Source organism: Paralichthys olivaceus, chromosome 18, assembly GCF_024713975.1.
Source record: "Paralichthys olivaceus isolate ysfri-2021 chromosome 18, ASM2471397v2, whole genome shotgun sequence".
Lineage (NCBI taxonomy): Eukaryota > Metazoa > Chordata > Actinopteri > Pleuronectiformes > Paralichthyidae > Paralichthys > Paralichthys olivaceus.
In genome coordinates, this window is record NC_091110.1 from 16,833,628 (window position 1) to 16,848,451 (window position 14,824).

The window sequence follows — 14,824 nt, forward strand, 5'->3', positions numbered from 1 at the left end:
TGCAAATTGCATCCTCACCACAGCCTTTTACTTTTTTTTGTAAATGTAAATCCAGTATTTTTTAAAAAGTATATTTTAGCAGAAATCCTGTTTTTGCAGAATATGTTATGAGTGATTTTGCAGGAGCTTTTAAAGTTGTGCACTGGAGCTGTTCTTCAAGCTGCACTCATTTAAATGTTTCACCTCACTCTGGTTTATGATGCCTCCACTGTCTGCAGGTCAAGTCTCAGGAGATTTTACTGCTGACATTTGAATAAAATTAAAACTTCTTACTCATCATTTGCTCATTTGAGGGTAGAGAAAACTACAATTTGTACATTTGAGATGATCCCACACTAATGAAAACATCACTAGGATTATTTAAGAATTGAATTCCAACCAATAGATCCCAATTTTACCCCAATCTTACACACTGGGCCTGATTTCCAGAATAAATAAATGAGCCAACATGAACATGAAGGGTGCAGCTGCTCAGAGAAGTTTGTGGCAGTTAATTAACAGTCCTGTCTCGAATAATAAATCAAAATGACCGGGAAATTACTTTCATTTTCTCTTGCAACACAGAGGCTCCATCATGCTCTGCTGGACCATGAGGATGAAAAATGTCAGTGTTTGCCAAAACCAGATCAGACCACCTGCTGGTAAGTTTGCTGCCAAATGCGATGCTTCCCCCGTGTGAGCAGCACTTTCTCTCCATTAGTGCTCAACTGTTCTCAGCAGCGAACAGTGGAGCTGTGAAACAAATCTGTGTCAAGTTGTGTTGCTGTGCGATCTCAACACTTTTTAAATGGTGGAAATGCAAAACCCTCCTCTTCTCTAAGGCCTTTTAATTGATGCTCTCGCCGAATCGTTTCTAATTCGTATATATATTGATGCAAATATCCATATTGAGTTTTGTTACAGTTGGTGAATTTTGACAAGGATCCGGATCCTTCACTTTAAAAATCTGAACTTCTTTCTTCCATATGCAGCAGTTTGTGATATTTTGCAGCCAAAAACACAATTTGATTGATTGAGACTTGGATTAATTCATAATGTGAGCAACTGGTGGTTTTAATCCTTAAATAATGAAATGACTATAATTAGAGTTGGCAACGTAAGTATATTTTATTTACAGTTGTATAAACAAGATGATTCAATGAAATCTTTACTGGAAAAAGGTAAGAAAAACAGGCAATTTCTCCTTTTAGGGGTTTTGTCTTTGTGTGTGTGTGTGTGTGTGTGTGTGTGTGTGTTAATGCATGCCTGTGTATCACAACTGTAGTGTGTAACTATAACATCGGACATTCTCAGCTGCAGTCATCAAACGAGCGCGGTACAATCTCCTCAGCCTCACCTACACTGAACATAAGACTCTTATTTACATTTCATTTGACTGAGGCGCAGCTCAGCTCCCTGTACACGGCAACAACACGCATCCGGAAAACAAACCAAAGCACCGATAAGAAGACAAAAGCATGCACAGGCTGGAAGGAGAAAAGGATCAGAAGCAACATCTCGGTTCAAGTTCAGAAACCAAATTGTGTTTTAAAAGTGTTATTTAGTTTTTTTTATAAAGACTGTAAACACGATTTCTCAATAAAGCAGTAAAAAGAGATTTGTGGAGTTGAAACAGTGGAGAAGTTAATTCGTCAGACTGATGTTCGAGTGGTTCTGTTCTGGGTAAGTCAGCAGCTTTCAGTTTGGGAGACCCCTCGACATAAAGTGCTCTGCAGTGCCAGACACCAGGAAGGATAGTGATAGTCTTTGTCAACCGACAGCAGTGGTTTCTCAGATCCAGAAAATGGGAAAAGGCCTGTTTTTGCATCTAACCAAGACCTGCACACAAACTCGCAGGCCCGAGCAAAGCTTTCAATTCACTCAGGTTCCTTCTTGTAAAAGTTCTCCCGCCCCGGCTCGACTCGGCTCAGGGAGGAGGTTTTGCAGGAAAGACCGAGTTCTGGTTGGGTGAAAAACCTGGCCCTTTGATGCAACCCCTTCTGGACTGGAAATGAGAAAGTCTGCTGCGGCAGGAGAGAGGAAGAGAGAGGGCGTCCCCAGACACAACATAGCTTGTGGCTGCATCTCAAAATTGTTCTGACATGAAAAAAAACAAAACAACATAAAGAAACACAGCAGCCTCACGTAACGTTTCATCAGTGAAATGACGAGTCTTCTCCTGTAAACTTCACCCGAGCATTAAAGCTAAACAGATTCTCTAAAAGAAGCCGGGTAGAAATAAGAACACATGCGTTTTGGGAGATCGGTGCAAGATTAAATACGAGAAACAAACTCTATATCTTCAAAATAACAAACATCAATATCCTCATTCAGATACATAAAGCTCTTATACACATGCTTCCATTAGACAAGATTAGTCATATCCTTTTTGTTAGTGCCGTTATTATTATTAGTGTTTCCCACCATCATCTAAAAGTGTAGATAAAAACACAGGTAGTTCCTATTCAAAAATACTTTGAAGCTTATACAGTCCGCCTTCTATTGCAGTACATGTTGTTAAGAAATACTAAACATTACAATGGTATCCAGGCCCTAATTAGAAGTGATATGTAGAACTGGTTTAAATCCCTAAAAGAACCAAACTAACCCTGGCTTGCTAAATGCTATACAGCTGCGGAGGAACTTAGATAAACACCCAACATTAAGTAAATCTGTGATCTGTGACGGAAACAAGGTTAAATAAGTTGGCGGATAATATACAGAAGGATTGTAGATGAGTCAGATGGGTTCGTCAGTGCATGCTCAGGGATCTATGTTAAAAAACAAAAAACAAAGGTGTAAAGGTTTCCAGCCTCTTCTCCAGGGAAAAGAAAAGCTTCGGCCTTCGAAGGGAACAGGGGAAATGGTCTCCTCCTCTCCCTCCTCCTTCCTAGTCTGGTTTCCTCTCTCCTCGGGGGAGCGGACCTCGGTGGCTCCCTCGCTCCTACACCACAGTGCTGACAGACGGGTCTGACAAGTTGAGTTGGCCCGTGATGTCAGTGGGTGGGTACTGCTGCAGAGGTGAAGACAAATGGAGGGGAAAAGGAGACACATGACAAGATGTCATTTCTTGGCAACAGCAGCATATTGTCTTTTTTTTTTTTTTTTGCAATATTATTCCTTAATGTTAAAGTTAATTTTGATTTTAAGAACCAAAAGAATCCATGTACCCTTTGTTCTTTGGTTTTTCTGTTTCGAACCAGAGTCATAAAAACAAACAACTGGCGACCAGAGTGTGAAAACAGCGTCAAGTTTTCCAGGTTGAAAATCAAAACGGAAAAATTATTATTTTTTTTTTTGTTATTGTGATAATGTGGAAAAATACAACGCTTTGGGAAATGCGGAGGTGCAGGAACACGGTCTCAACTTTATAGAAAGCAGTGGCCTGGAGAAGGTTTTGTTGTTTTCAGTGGGAGCTTGAAAGCTGACTTCACCAAAACACTGACGGAACTAATCTACTCACTTATGAAATAATTTCGCCACAAGGCTCAAGTGCGGCTAAAACAACATGTTATTTTTCTGGTTCTCCATTTTTTTTTTTACATGTTTTCCCTTTTAATCAATGTTTTTTATTATTCTGTTTTGATACAGAAAAACCAAAGGACGGAAGGTTCACGGGTTCTGAAGCAGGAGGTTTTCTCTAACCCCTCTCAGGCAGACCTCAGTTTCATTCTGAAATCTTTTAATGTTAGATTTTGGAAGCAGTTTGCCTGAGGTGGGCTAGTTGGGAGCGGACGTAAAGCCCCGAGAGCAGACAACAGCAAATTTGAATTGGGCATCGTTTATTATATTTGTCTTTTCAGCCTGGGTGATCATGTTCTGCCCTGGATATAGAGCGGACAGCTCATTCATCTCCCTGCAGTCATTTGTACTGCGACTCGTCTAATTTTAGCAGCTGGGTGCAGAGAAGATGAGATTTTAGGCCGATTTCAAAGTGCTGTTGTGATAGACTCTTACGTCCCGTCCCCGCTTCACTGTGCTTCTTTCAAAGCAGAGTGCGTTGAATTGTAGGCGTCTACGGTGATGAGAGGGGAACCGCATCCCGGTTCCATGCAGGTGCTCAGTTTCTATGGCAACAGTAATTTTTTTTTTTTTGCCTCCGAGTCTTTTCAGTGTTCGACAGCAGCGAGCCACGTTTGCACAATGCTGAAGAGGCTTTTTCTGCTAATGAGCGAGAAAATAGAAACCTGATGAAACAATGCCTGATTAAACACTGTGAATAAAGTCAAATACTTGATGAATAGAGATGTTTTTTTTGTGGAATTGCTTCATCTTTTTTGGAAATTGGTTGGAGCAGTAAAGTCATCTGCGTTATGCTCTTCATAATCCAACTGATTTCCAACATGCCAATCGTAATCCTGACTCAGCGCTGTGTTGGTAAAACCACAACGACCAATGTGCAAGAATACCTCTTTTGCTAGAACATTAAATGCAAAACAAATGAATATTGTTGCAGAACCAGAACAGGGAAGAGTCTTGCCTCCGTTTTACCGGTCTCACAAAGATTGTTTTGCATTTTCTCAAGGAGGCAAGATCTTCGAATTTTGCCGCCTCTCACTTTAGAGCCAGTGTATTCAAGCATGTGAGCTTTAGAAGCTGTTGTGATGCAACTAACATGCTGACAGATGAGGCAACATCCAGACCGAATCATAAGTGGAAAATTGTGGATGTTGCTCATCTACTTGACCCGCGAGTTGCATCATGATCATCATGTGGCTTACAGCCCCCTCCATAATGTCTTGTACCTTGAGGACCTGCTAACAGCGCACCCTACTGGGGGTCAAGTGGACCAGCAAGAGAGAGACACTTCACTGACATCACAACCACAATAAATGCTTATAAAGCTACTAATTCAATAATTCTTAACATGTGGCACGATTAAAAGAAAAAAAAGGATCATTTCTACTTCTTCTACCGTTTCTATGACAGAGTAGTCGGCATGCTTGCAGAGGGAGAGAGGAGCAGTGTGGCATGTGGGTGAGGGACACTGACACTCAAGTCCATTGATATCCATTAATATAAAAGAAGAACATTTATATAAAATCAAAATAATGGTCAAAGACTGAAGATGGCAAATCTTTCAAGTAGAGCATCTTTGTTGTAACGATACTAAAAACCTGTTGTATATAATTTTTTTGTATCCACTAGGGGTCCCAAACCAGCATCCGAATGATCGTAGAGACATATTTAAAAATGGCGATTCCACTTCTTCTTCTCTTCAAACAAGACCGATTCAAATGAGAAACCTCCAGGGAGGAGGAGAGGTGTATTGGCCAAACATCCCCCCCCCAAAAAAAGAGTTACCACAAGAGAAAGAGAGAAAGACAGGAAAGCAAATAAAAAATATATCTTTACTGTGTGACCCGTTAGCTCAGGCTACACACAGTCAAAACAGTGTTCTTCCAGAAGCCTCTCTTTCCGTGAAGGTGTCTGTGCTACATCTCCAGAGATTTATCGTCCTTGTTTTTTATTCTAGAGGCCCGTTCTAGATTCGGTCGGCGACCAGCAAAGCAGCTGGGGACAAAGGCCGCGGGTCACTGGTTTGTCAGAGCACTCCGAGCTTGTGGAGCAGAACCTTCCAACCGCAACGAACGGGGCTTTTTATCTGAACTGTGAAGGCGTGAAGAAAACCTGACACTCTCATTATGCTGCAACAAAGGTGTCAAGCAACACAAATGGTGTAAAACGCAATTTAGGGAAAGAGAGGAGAGCTTGTGTTTACGCTTGCCTTAAAACACAATGAGAGTCTGAGGCTTCACAGAGTTTGTAGCCGGTTAAAACATAAGAAAAGAGCATTTTCACCACCTGAAAATATTCCCTGAAAGAGGCATGCACAGGTCAGAGCACGAGGACACTGAAAAATAAATAAGAATCATGACAAATAAAATATGACAAAGCAAAAAGTAATTTGATTAATCGGAATCCATGAGTGTAATCCTGTTGATCAATAAGACAGCACATTAGTTTTCTTCTCAGGAGGACCGGCCGTCACGACGACTACCTTGAAGATGGGAAAAGAAAAAGACAGAACACCAGCGCATGCTTTTCAAACCAAAAGCAAACCAACAGCGTCGGAAACCCAAACGGAGGAAGGGTGAGCGGGATTGGTGCAAAGAAAGGTGGAAATATACGAAGGATCAAGCAATCAAAAAGACAGGACGCAAACACAGACATATAAAGACACACACGTTCATGTACAGTACACACACCACATCGCCACCAAATAGGACACAATCGCCAGAATCCACGTCCAAACTAGCGGCACGGAGGAAGAGCAGCCCAAGACAAAACACCACTGGCAGACTGCTTTTTGCTTTTGTCGCCCCCGTCCTCCAGAAGCCACTAATCCCATCAAAAAAAAACCCTGGACACGTGGGACGCCTGCTCCCTGGCCTGACCTGAGTTCCTGTACTGATGCCCTCCGGCCTTTAGAGGAGCTACAGATGCTAGATGGTGATGGCTGATCGATGGTGAGAGGGACAGACACGTGGCAGAGGCTGCGGAGTCGCGTGGAAATGGGTGAGTGGAATATGGGTCTCTGTCGCGGTCGGATATGGGGATGTTGGCAGAGAGGACAGAGAAAGAGGACGGAGGAAGAGACAGAAGAGGAGGAGGAGAGGAAAAGGAAAAAGAGACGGAGGAGTAAACAAGGGAAGATGTTGCTTCTTCGTCTCCTTACCGTGTCTTTGGAGGACCTACGTCTCTTGATGCTGGAGGCCAGGGTGGTACTGATGGACCTAAAAGAGGCTTTCTTTTTGGGGTCGGGCTCTGCTCTACCACTTTTCCTATCCTAAAATAAATATATGTAGAAACATTATTCATGTTCTCTGGCTGGGGTGAAAACTGTGGTTCCAGTCTCACCCGTGCTCTCTTCCCACCACCACCACCACCACCCCAGTAAATTACCTTACTGTGTATTGTCTAAATAGAGGGAGGGTCCTTGTGAGAAAGATTACAGCACTTGGAAGTGTAATATGCACAATGAGGGAGAAAGAAAGGGATACAGCCTGTTAGAGAGTGGAAATATCTGCTCAGGCTTGATGGCACAGTTTGTTCCTTAGAAATGTGCACACACACTGACTCGACCTCTAGAAATGCATTGAAATGAGTGATGACTAGTAAAGATGTCAGTGGGTGTGATACCTGCATTAAACTGCTTTTACCATCTGAAATATTCTGCCCGTACGCTGGATAATGCCTGAACACACACTTCACAGTTGAAAGTTCAACTGAAAATGCCAAACATGACCTTTAAAGATATCTCGAATCTACTCGGTACTTGTTCTGACACCGCTCAGAGTACATATCCGCTATAAAATAAAGAAAAAGAAGCTGTTTCCTGAGAAGATGTCGAGGCAGTTTGGTGCCCTCCCTCCCCTCGTTTACCGTCAGAGTGCCCCACAGCTACTCTCAGCACAATAACTGCGTGTTTGTGTGCAAAGAAAAAAAAACCTCATGTTAAGGTATTCTTACATCCTGAGTCTCTAGAGAGGAAGAGGGCTGCATAGGGGGAGAAAAGAAAAATGAAATAAATTTCCATCCACTTGATCGTTATTACTTTAAAGAAGATCCTTATAAGCAAAAGCCAAAAAAGGGTGGATATATAAAAAAAGAGGAAAAACTAGCAAAGCAAACATCCACATCCAAAGCCAGGCAGGTATTAAAAAGTCGAGAAGCTACAGTATCAGAGGCCAGTAAAATGCATATCAGAGGAAAAACAACAGCGACAAATGTCAGTAATTAAAGCCCATTTAAAGACATTATACCTGAAAGCGGTATAATGGAAATTCACCCCACACACAAGGGAATGAGATGGAAAATGCTAAAAGAGTGCAAACAAATATAAGATTGAGGAGGAATGGTTTCCTACTGCTTAAAATGCAAAAAGATATTGCTTATGTTAAAAGTGCAAAAAAGAAAAGAAAAGAGAGATTAGCCATTTGTTTGATTTCAAGAGGCTAAATGTTTTAAAGAAAGAAAGCAGCTCTGAGACGCATGTTCGTAAAGAAGAAGTGGAGGATGAGTGAGCGGTTGCCGGGAGGGGAGGCCCTGGGGGCGGGCGGGGCAGTGTGGTGTGAATTTCAACATGCCGAAAAACGTTGTTATGGATGGAGGGAAGGAATAAAGGGGGAAAAACTTAGTAAACACAAAACAAATAGCATGACAAATCAATCCTGGCCAGCACTGGGCCCCGCAGTACATCCTTTTTCATCAGGTCACATGACCAGGCTCTTTTAGGGTACGCTTTCCATCACACCGCCAACCTGTGCTCTCCTCTCAAAGCCCTGAAGACATGATGTCAGGTGGAGGGCAGGCACTAGCTGGCGTGGAGTGGAGATGAAAGCTGGCACAACATCACTTGATTTTAGAGCAGGTAATAGCAAATAAAACGTTTTTTCCTGTTGGAAGATGACATTTCATGTTAGTAAATGGTGAAATTCAGCCTGTGTAACTTTTCGTCTTGGTTCAGAAAAAAAAAAAAAATCAGTGCCCAAGTGACATCAGTGCTCTTCTTTTAATCGTCGGGCTGCAGTCTGGCCGCTCTGAGCCCTGATGAGGTGCTGCGTGCGCACAGTCCCGGCCATGCAGTGCATGCTGGACCGTCGGATGAAGCATTGGCACTTGCGCAGTGTGGAGAAGGAAGCCGCTTGTTTCGCGTTGGAAACACACGAGCCGCCGCAGAGCATCATCATACTTCATCATAATCGTTGGTAGAGAGCGGACACGTTGTTTTTAGCTCAGATGGTGCACTTCTGAATAACATCTGCTTTTAAAGGGAAAGCCACAAGCCACACATGTAGCCTCTCAGGGATGTAGAGGTCAATACAACCTAATTCTCAAAGGTAAAGAGGATATGACGCATTTAAAATGCGACAAAATAAAAAGTCCTGTTACTTTGTTTTCTTAAACATTTTAAAGAATAATTGCGAAATATTATATCTTTAATTTGTGGAAATAGTTAGCAAACAGTTACACATTTACAGGCCCTGCAGGTAAAAGTAAAATTAGCTCCTGTTTGAAGTTGTGTCTCTGTCTACATGATGAATATAAATCCAAAATTAACTCTGAGTTTCTCCATCATCTCCTCTGGGAAATATTAATGCACCATTATGTTAACCAGCTTGTTCTGTGTTCTGTGCTGGACAGTAAAAAGCCTATTTTCAAACAGTGTCCTCAGCTGAAAGTAAAACTAAATTAGTCATAGTACTTCGTGTGATTTAAATTATGAATTTAAATGATAGAGATTCAATTAGTTTTAAAATGCAGCTAAATGCTTAATGTTCTATCTGAGATTCAGCAGATCTGCTCCCTCTACATCTCTGTGGCTTCAGTTCCTAAACAGTCTTAGACATGCAGCTCTAATATTGCATGCACCTTAGATAATTAACTTCTATTCCGACAACGTGTGGAGATGATGTCAGCCAGCGGGGGATGAGTTGTGTACCACGTGAACAGATTTCACTTAGTCAGAAGTGCACGCGCTCAGAGATTAGATCCTCATTTTGAAAGGTACGTGGGTGCACAGTACTCTACAGTGCTCTGTATCATACACCGACCTGAGGCAGTATAAGCACATAGTTACATACAAACACGTGTGCAAGCAGTCAAAATGATGCCGACGACGGGAGTCCGAGTTTCAGTGCCGCACTAAGGAAGGAGGAGGCCACACAAACTGTGAACTTGGATTTTTCCATCGTGCTGAGTTTGTGTCCTACATAACCAAGTTGTCATATGGAATTTGTGCAAATCAGATCACAGTGAGTAATCAGAGCAGCAGCGCAACCAAACAGTATTAATAATATCCCTAAATAAAGTCCACGCAGAACAGAACAGATTGTATTAGTTCGACTCAGGGGCTCCCTCTCTGCGCTCCTTGCATGAGACCCCATTACGGCAGTTATAGTTAGAGCAGTGAAGATTGTGTGTGTCCTTTCTTTTAGCTCGAGGGCCCACGGTGACGGTCGATGAGCCAGATGAACATGCATGAGCTGTCTCTGCTCAGCGAAGCAGAGGAATCAACATGATCACCACCGACATGGATCTAAAACGCGCTGGTCTGCGAGCAGTTTAGTGTGTCCCTCTCCTTTCTCAGTGATGCCCCCCCCCCCCCCGCATGCATTCGCCTGCTGAGTGCACCTGGAGAACGAACACATGAAGACACTCACGACAGTTACATACAATAGTCAGGTCGATGGCAGACACTCTCAGGAGGACACGGATTTGCTGACAGGCACTTGTGATTTATACTGTACCTTCCTCCAGCCCTGCTGTCACTATTCAGCAGGGCCAAGACACTGAGCTTTACAGAGAGGCAGCAGACGGGCTGCCGGGGCCACATCACAGACTCTCCAATCAGGAATCAAAACCATAAAGAGTAAAGGAACAGAGCGTGTGTGGGCGCGGGAGAGAAGCTCCAACGCTTCACTGCCACATTCGAGTGCATTGGGGCACAGCGGCAAATCATGTTCTTCGCTGGAACATGGAAGAGGCGGTTCACTCAATTTAAAAATGCTAAATTCTCATTTACTTGTGGTGTCTCATCAAGCTGGTGGCTTTCAAGAAGAAGATGTAATTCGGTTTGCCTTGATTTTATAGGTTTAGATATGTCAAACTTGCAGTTCATGCAACCAAAATTATTCGCAGGACTTGACACCACAAGCACAAGAAGAATTTGAAGATATGCACTTTTGAAATTTTGGAGAACTGACCCTTGAATCTGATGCCACTATATTGAATGAAGCCTCCGGCAGGCACACTCTTTATTTGTTGTTGTTTGTTTGTTGTAGACACAGTGCGTACTGCAGCGTGACACTTTGCAGTTATGCTGACAATACTGGGAGAGTCACTGCTGTGCAATTGTGCCAGGGCATTGATTTTACTCTTCATGCTCTATTTGTGTTGTTTGCCCGTGGCTGCTGTTAATATATGATACGATCAAAGAGCATCACTCACACAGTAATCACTGTATCACTGCAGATTTATTTCTTTCCTTGGCTCCATGTCCACTTCATCTGACCTTATGAAGCGTAAAAGCACCGCAGCAGCTTAGAACTACGAGTTCATGCCATGGACATGGAAGGTGGAGGTTTAAACCTGATGTCCATCATGTTGGTGGGCCACAAAGCCAGTTATCTTATCGTTAGTTTAACAGCGAGAGGTGATATGAGGTGTAAATGGCCCCTGCTTTAACGTTACATACTAATGAGGGCGTCCCGGCCGCCGCTTGACTTCCAGAAGCCTCCTTACTGTCCTGCAGGCACACACAAGACACACGGGCGCTGTTGGCCTCTCGAAACGCTTAGGACCTACAAGGTGGCCGCTTGCAGTACATGAGGACAACGGAGATCATGGTTTCTCATGTGGTAACATGGCAGTTTGACCACCAGCGATGAAAAGGTTCCAGAAATTGACCCCCTTGAGGGTCTTTGTTGGCTTTCTTGCAACCAAGTTTTGGCCCTTCCCCCCCGAGTGTGAGCGTTCCTACCTGCAGGTTCTTCCTCCAAACATTGACGGCCGCAAAGGCCAGCTGCATCTGCTTCCTGCGGGCGTCTTTATGCCGTTTGTAGGCGATTTCAATGAAGATGAGGAAGATCCCGGCTGCTATGCCTCCAGCCACCAGCATGAAGACACCTTTCCGAGAGGGACAGACGAACAGAGACAGAGAAGAGAGAGGAACATGTGAGATGGTGGGCGACAATCCTGCTGCTCCCACTCAGCATGAATTCAAGGTCTGCCCTTCATGCCCAGTGGTCGCCCCTGCTTCCTCAACCAGCTCCTACTGACCGCGGCAGCTGAAAACCACTTTATCGCAATAAACCACAACCACACAAAGGCACAGCACACGATACTGAACGCCACACTTCCACAGACCATCCACGCCGACACTAACACAATGATTTTGTAAAGGTATTGGACAAAAAAGGGCTACAGTACCTTACCACTGCAGTTTTTGTCCAATCACTTTTTAATGCTTTCGCTACGCCATGATGACCATACCTGCCATGTTTTCAAAGGTGAGTGTGGCTGGGGCATTGCTCCTTGAGTCACACTCCTGGTATCTCACCCAGGTTTTATCTAGGTCTTCCATGAAGCCGTTCTCATGAGAACTGTAGGGGGTTGGGGGTGGTGGGGAGAGAGGTGACAAAGTTAATACACCGCGGTGACGGGATAAATCGAGCCGCTTACTCCCAAATGATAGACAGACAGCTGGACAGGTGCAGAGACAAACAGACAGACAGACAGAGAGGGCAGGAGAGGGGAGATACAGAGAAGAAGATGTGACATAAGGCAATGTATTGGGTGGCTATAACTGGTCGATATCTGACCAAAAAATCAAATTGATAAGGAACAAAAAAAGAAAAGTCATACGAGTAATGCAGCTTCGGCTGGGACAGACCTGAGAATGGCCAGGGACACATTCTGTTTCCAGGGGCTGTCCTTGCGCATGCCTATGCCAAAGCCCGAACGGAAAAACAGCTCTCCCGTGGTCACCAGGTCGCACTTCTGCGAGGCTTCAAACTCCAGCACCGCAGAGTCCCAGATGAAAGCATGCAGCTTGCTGTGGGGGAGGGGGAGGGGGGAAGGCAGGAGGAGGAAGGTGGGAGGAGGAGGGGAAGGAGGGGGTTACGGTGCAACAGTACAATGATTTACATACACATTTACGGCTCCCACCCCCTCTCTCTTTCTCTCTCTCTCGCACACCACATCGTGTGTGTCATTCAGCCTTTACCAGCCATTGCTACCGTTGCTTACGGCCCAAATGAAATCCAATGCCAGATGGGTGAGGGCGCGTCCCCCATTGGGTTCCCCCCATCTCGTCTGGGTACAACCTGAAAAAGGGTGCTCCTCCACTCAATGTTAGCTCAATGTCACACTAGTGTCAGTGCTGTTGACACGTCTACACCTGCCTCTGTCCCTGTCTTGGCCGGGCGATGGGCCTGGATCAGAGGGAGCGCCGCAGTAAGACCTGCCGCCTCCGTCTGGTCCGGAGGTCCATGTCCCTTTCCCCACCCTCAAGCTGACTGGACTGACCCTGGCCTGTGTGTCTGATAGGTCGAGCAGCCGGCCGACACTAGGTCTGGTCGGCCCGGCCTGGCCGAGACTCACTTGTCACGCACGGCCTGGATGGCCTCGGCGGCACTCTCATAGTTGTGCTTCTCCATGTGGCGGTACATGGTGCTAAGCTCCACCTGCCGCCGGAAGTAGATGTCCACGGAACTCTGCTTCACCGTGGCGTAGATGAATTTGTCTGATGGGTTTCTCAGCTGCAAAAACAAAAGAAGGAGATAGTCATATGATGCCTAATAATAACTTCCATCGATATATATTAAATAAATCGTTTTACATTATTTTGTATTTCTACGAATAAAAATGTTGTTGTGTGTGATGGTATGGTCCTAGCACCATACTCTACACACCCTTGGGTCATTGATGCCGGTGATGCGCTCCTCAGGCCGGTCCAACACCAGGAAGGCAGCCAGATTGGCAGTATAAGAGGCCACAATGATCATAGCAAAGCCGGCCCACACCATACCCAGGATTCTCGCTGAGAAGCTGCGCGGCGCACCTGTGAGGTGAGCTCAAGTTTTAACCTTTCAGCCTTGTCATTTTCTACTTCAAGTCAGATAAGTGATGCAGAGCAGTTACCTCCATTTCTAAAACTGATCTACCGCTGAGTATTGCTCCAAAACACAACAACTACTGCAAGTAATCAAACACGTCAAACCCACATATGACAGGAAAGTTTCAACAGAACATAAACCTACAAAAATGGCCTAGAAAAACATACAACCCACTGAAATATCAAACAGGAAAAGGAAACTCTTGAAGACAAAGGATTCGAGGAAAGGCAACAGGTATAAACCGTTGAAAGACAAACGGAATCAAAGCCTGTTTTTGCAAAAGCTGAGTTGAAAGGAAAAAAGTTGTCATCCAAACACGAAAAACGTCTGTAGCTGACGCCACAACCGACATGTTTTGTCTTTTTAAATTTGCAAAACTGTGAAAGGATCCCGACAGCGTCCCACTGTTCTGGGAAAAAGGAACATTTACTGCTCAGTAAGTGACGATTTGTTAGTTTTCAATCATGATTTTCTTCTCTTTATCTAGTCGGCCGTGTCTCACCTTCTCCTATTCCAGAGTTCAGCAACACTCCCCAGGAGAACCACATAGCAGATGACAAGGTGAGGGCGTCCTCTTCTTCTTCTTCACTGTTTACTTTAAATCTTCCAAATGGGCTAGAGTGGAGAAATTGGGAGGGTTGCAGGAGACAAAGTGAGAAATCGCTGAGAACCTGCAGAGAGGGAAAACCCTGGCGACCCCAGGCAGGGAAGGGAACTGGACGATAGCAAGCAAAGCAAGAGGGAGACAACGTCCACAGAAAAGAAAAAGCAGACAAAGACGGTAGCACAGGGACGGAGCGGTGGGATGGTTGGAGACGATCTTCACCTCTGTCTGCCTCCTCGTCCACACTGAGGGAAGATCTGCAGCGCTCAGGAGTGCAGGTACACACACGCACTCTGATTCAGTCATGAATACACAAACACACACATGGGCACACACATACACACAGACAGGTCCCCCTTGTACCTGAACCGGTCTAGTAGGTAAAGCATCACCGCCACCACATGCACCGATAGACCCACCAGCAGCCACAGCGTGCTTTGGAACGGCTGCATGAACGAGTCCAGTGTACTGCGAGGAATTTCCTGAAAACACACAGCGCAGCACGTTATTGATTGTTAACAGACTCAAACCATTATCTCACGTTTGCATATCGCAGACAAACATGAAGGAAAATACTTCCTCTTGTACATTTGACAGTTTTACAGAACATTTCCGATGC

General features: G+C 44.6%; 1 protein-coding gene across 9 annotated transcripts in view; it reads right to left on the bottom strand.

The window, feature by feature from the left end:
• Positions 1–1,082: 1,082 nt before the first annotated feature.
• Positions 1,083–14,824, bottom strand: part of grin1a (glutamate receptor, ionotropic, N-methyl D-aspartate 1a) — a 29,367-nt gene continuing 15,625 nt past the window's right edge. For 4 of the 9 annotated variants that reach the window (XM_069514306.1, XM_069514310.1, XM_069514308.1 and 1 more), the window contains 10 exons: positions 14,569–14,687; positions 14,104–14,216; positions 13,398–13,546; positions 13,087–13,244; positions 12,377–12,538; positions 11,977–12,086; positions 11,465–11,610; positions 7,453–7,479; positions 6,659–6,769; positions 1,083–2,992 (listed from right to left, as the gene is read on the bottom strand). In XM_069514306.1, the coding sequence (XP_069370407.1) occupies positions 2,924–2,992; positions 6,659–6,769; positions 7,453–7,479; positions 11,465–11,610; positions 11,977–12,086; positions 12,377–12,538; positions 13,087–13,244; positions 13,398–13,546; positions 14,104–14,216; positions 14,569–14,687 (1,164 nt within the window). In that variant the 3' untranslated portion in view covers positions 1,083–2,923. Of the gene's footprint in view, positions 2,993–6,658; positions 6,940–7,452; positions 7,480–11,464; positions 11,611–11,976; positions 12,087–12,111; positions 12,187–12,348; positions 12,539–13,086; positions 13,245–13,397; positions 13,547–14,103; positions 14,217–14,568; positions 14,688–14,824 lie in introns of those variants that run through there. The other 5 variants (XM_069514311.1, XM_069514314.1, XM_069514313.1 and 2 more) reach the window with 3 other exon arrangements.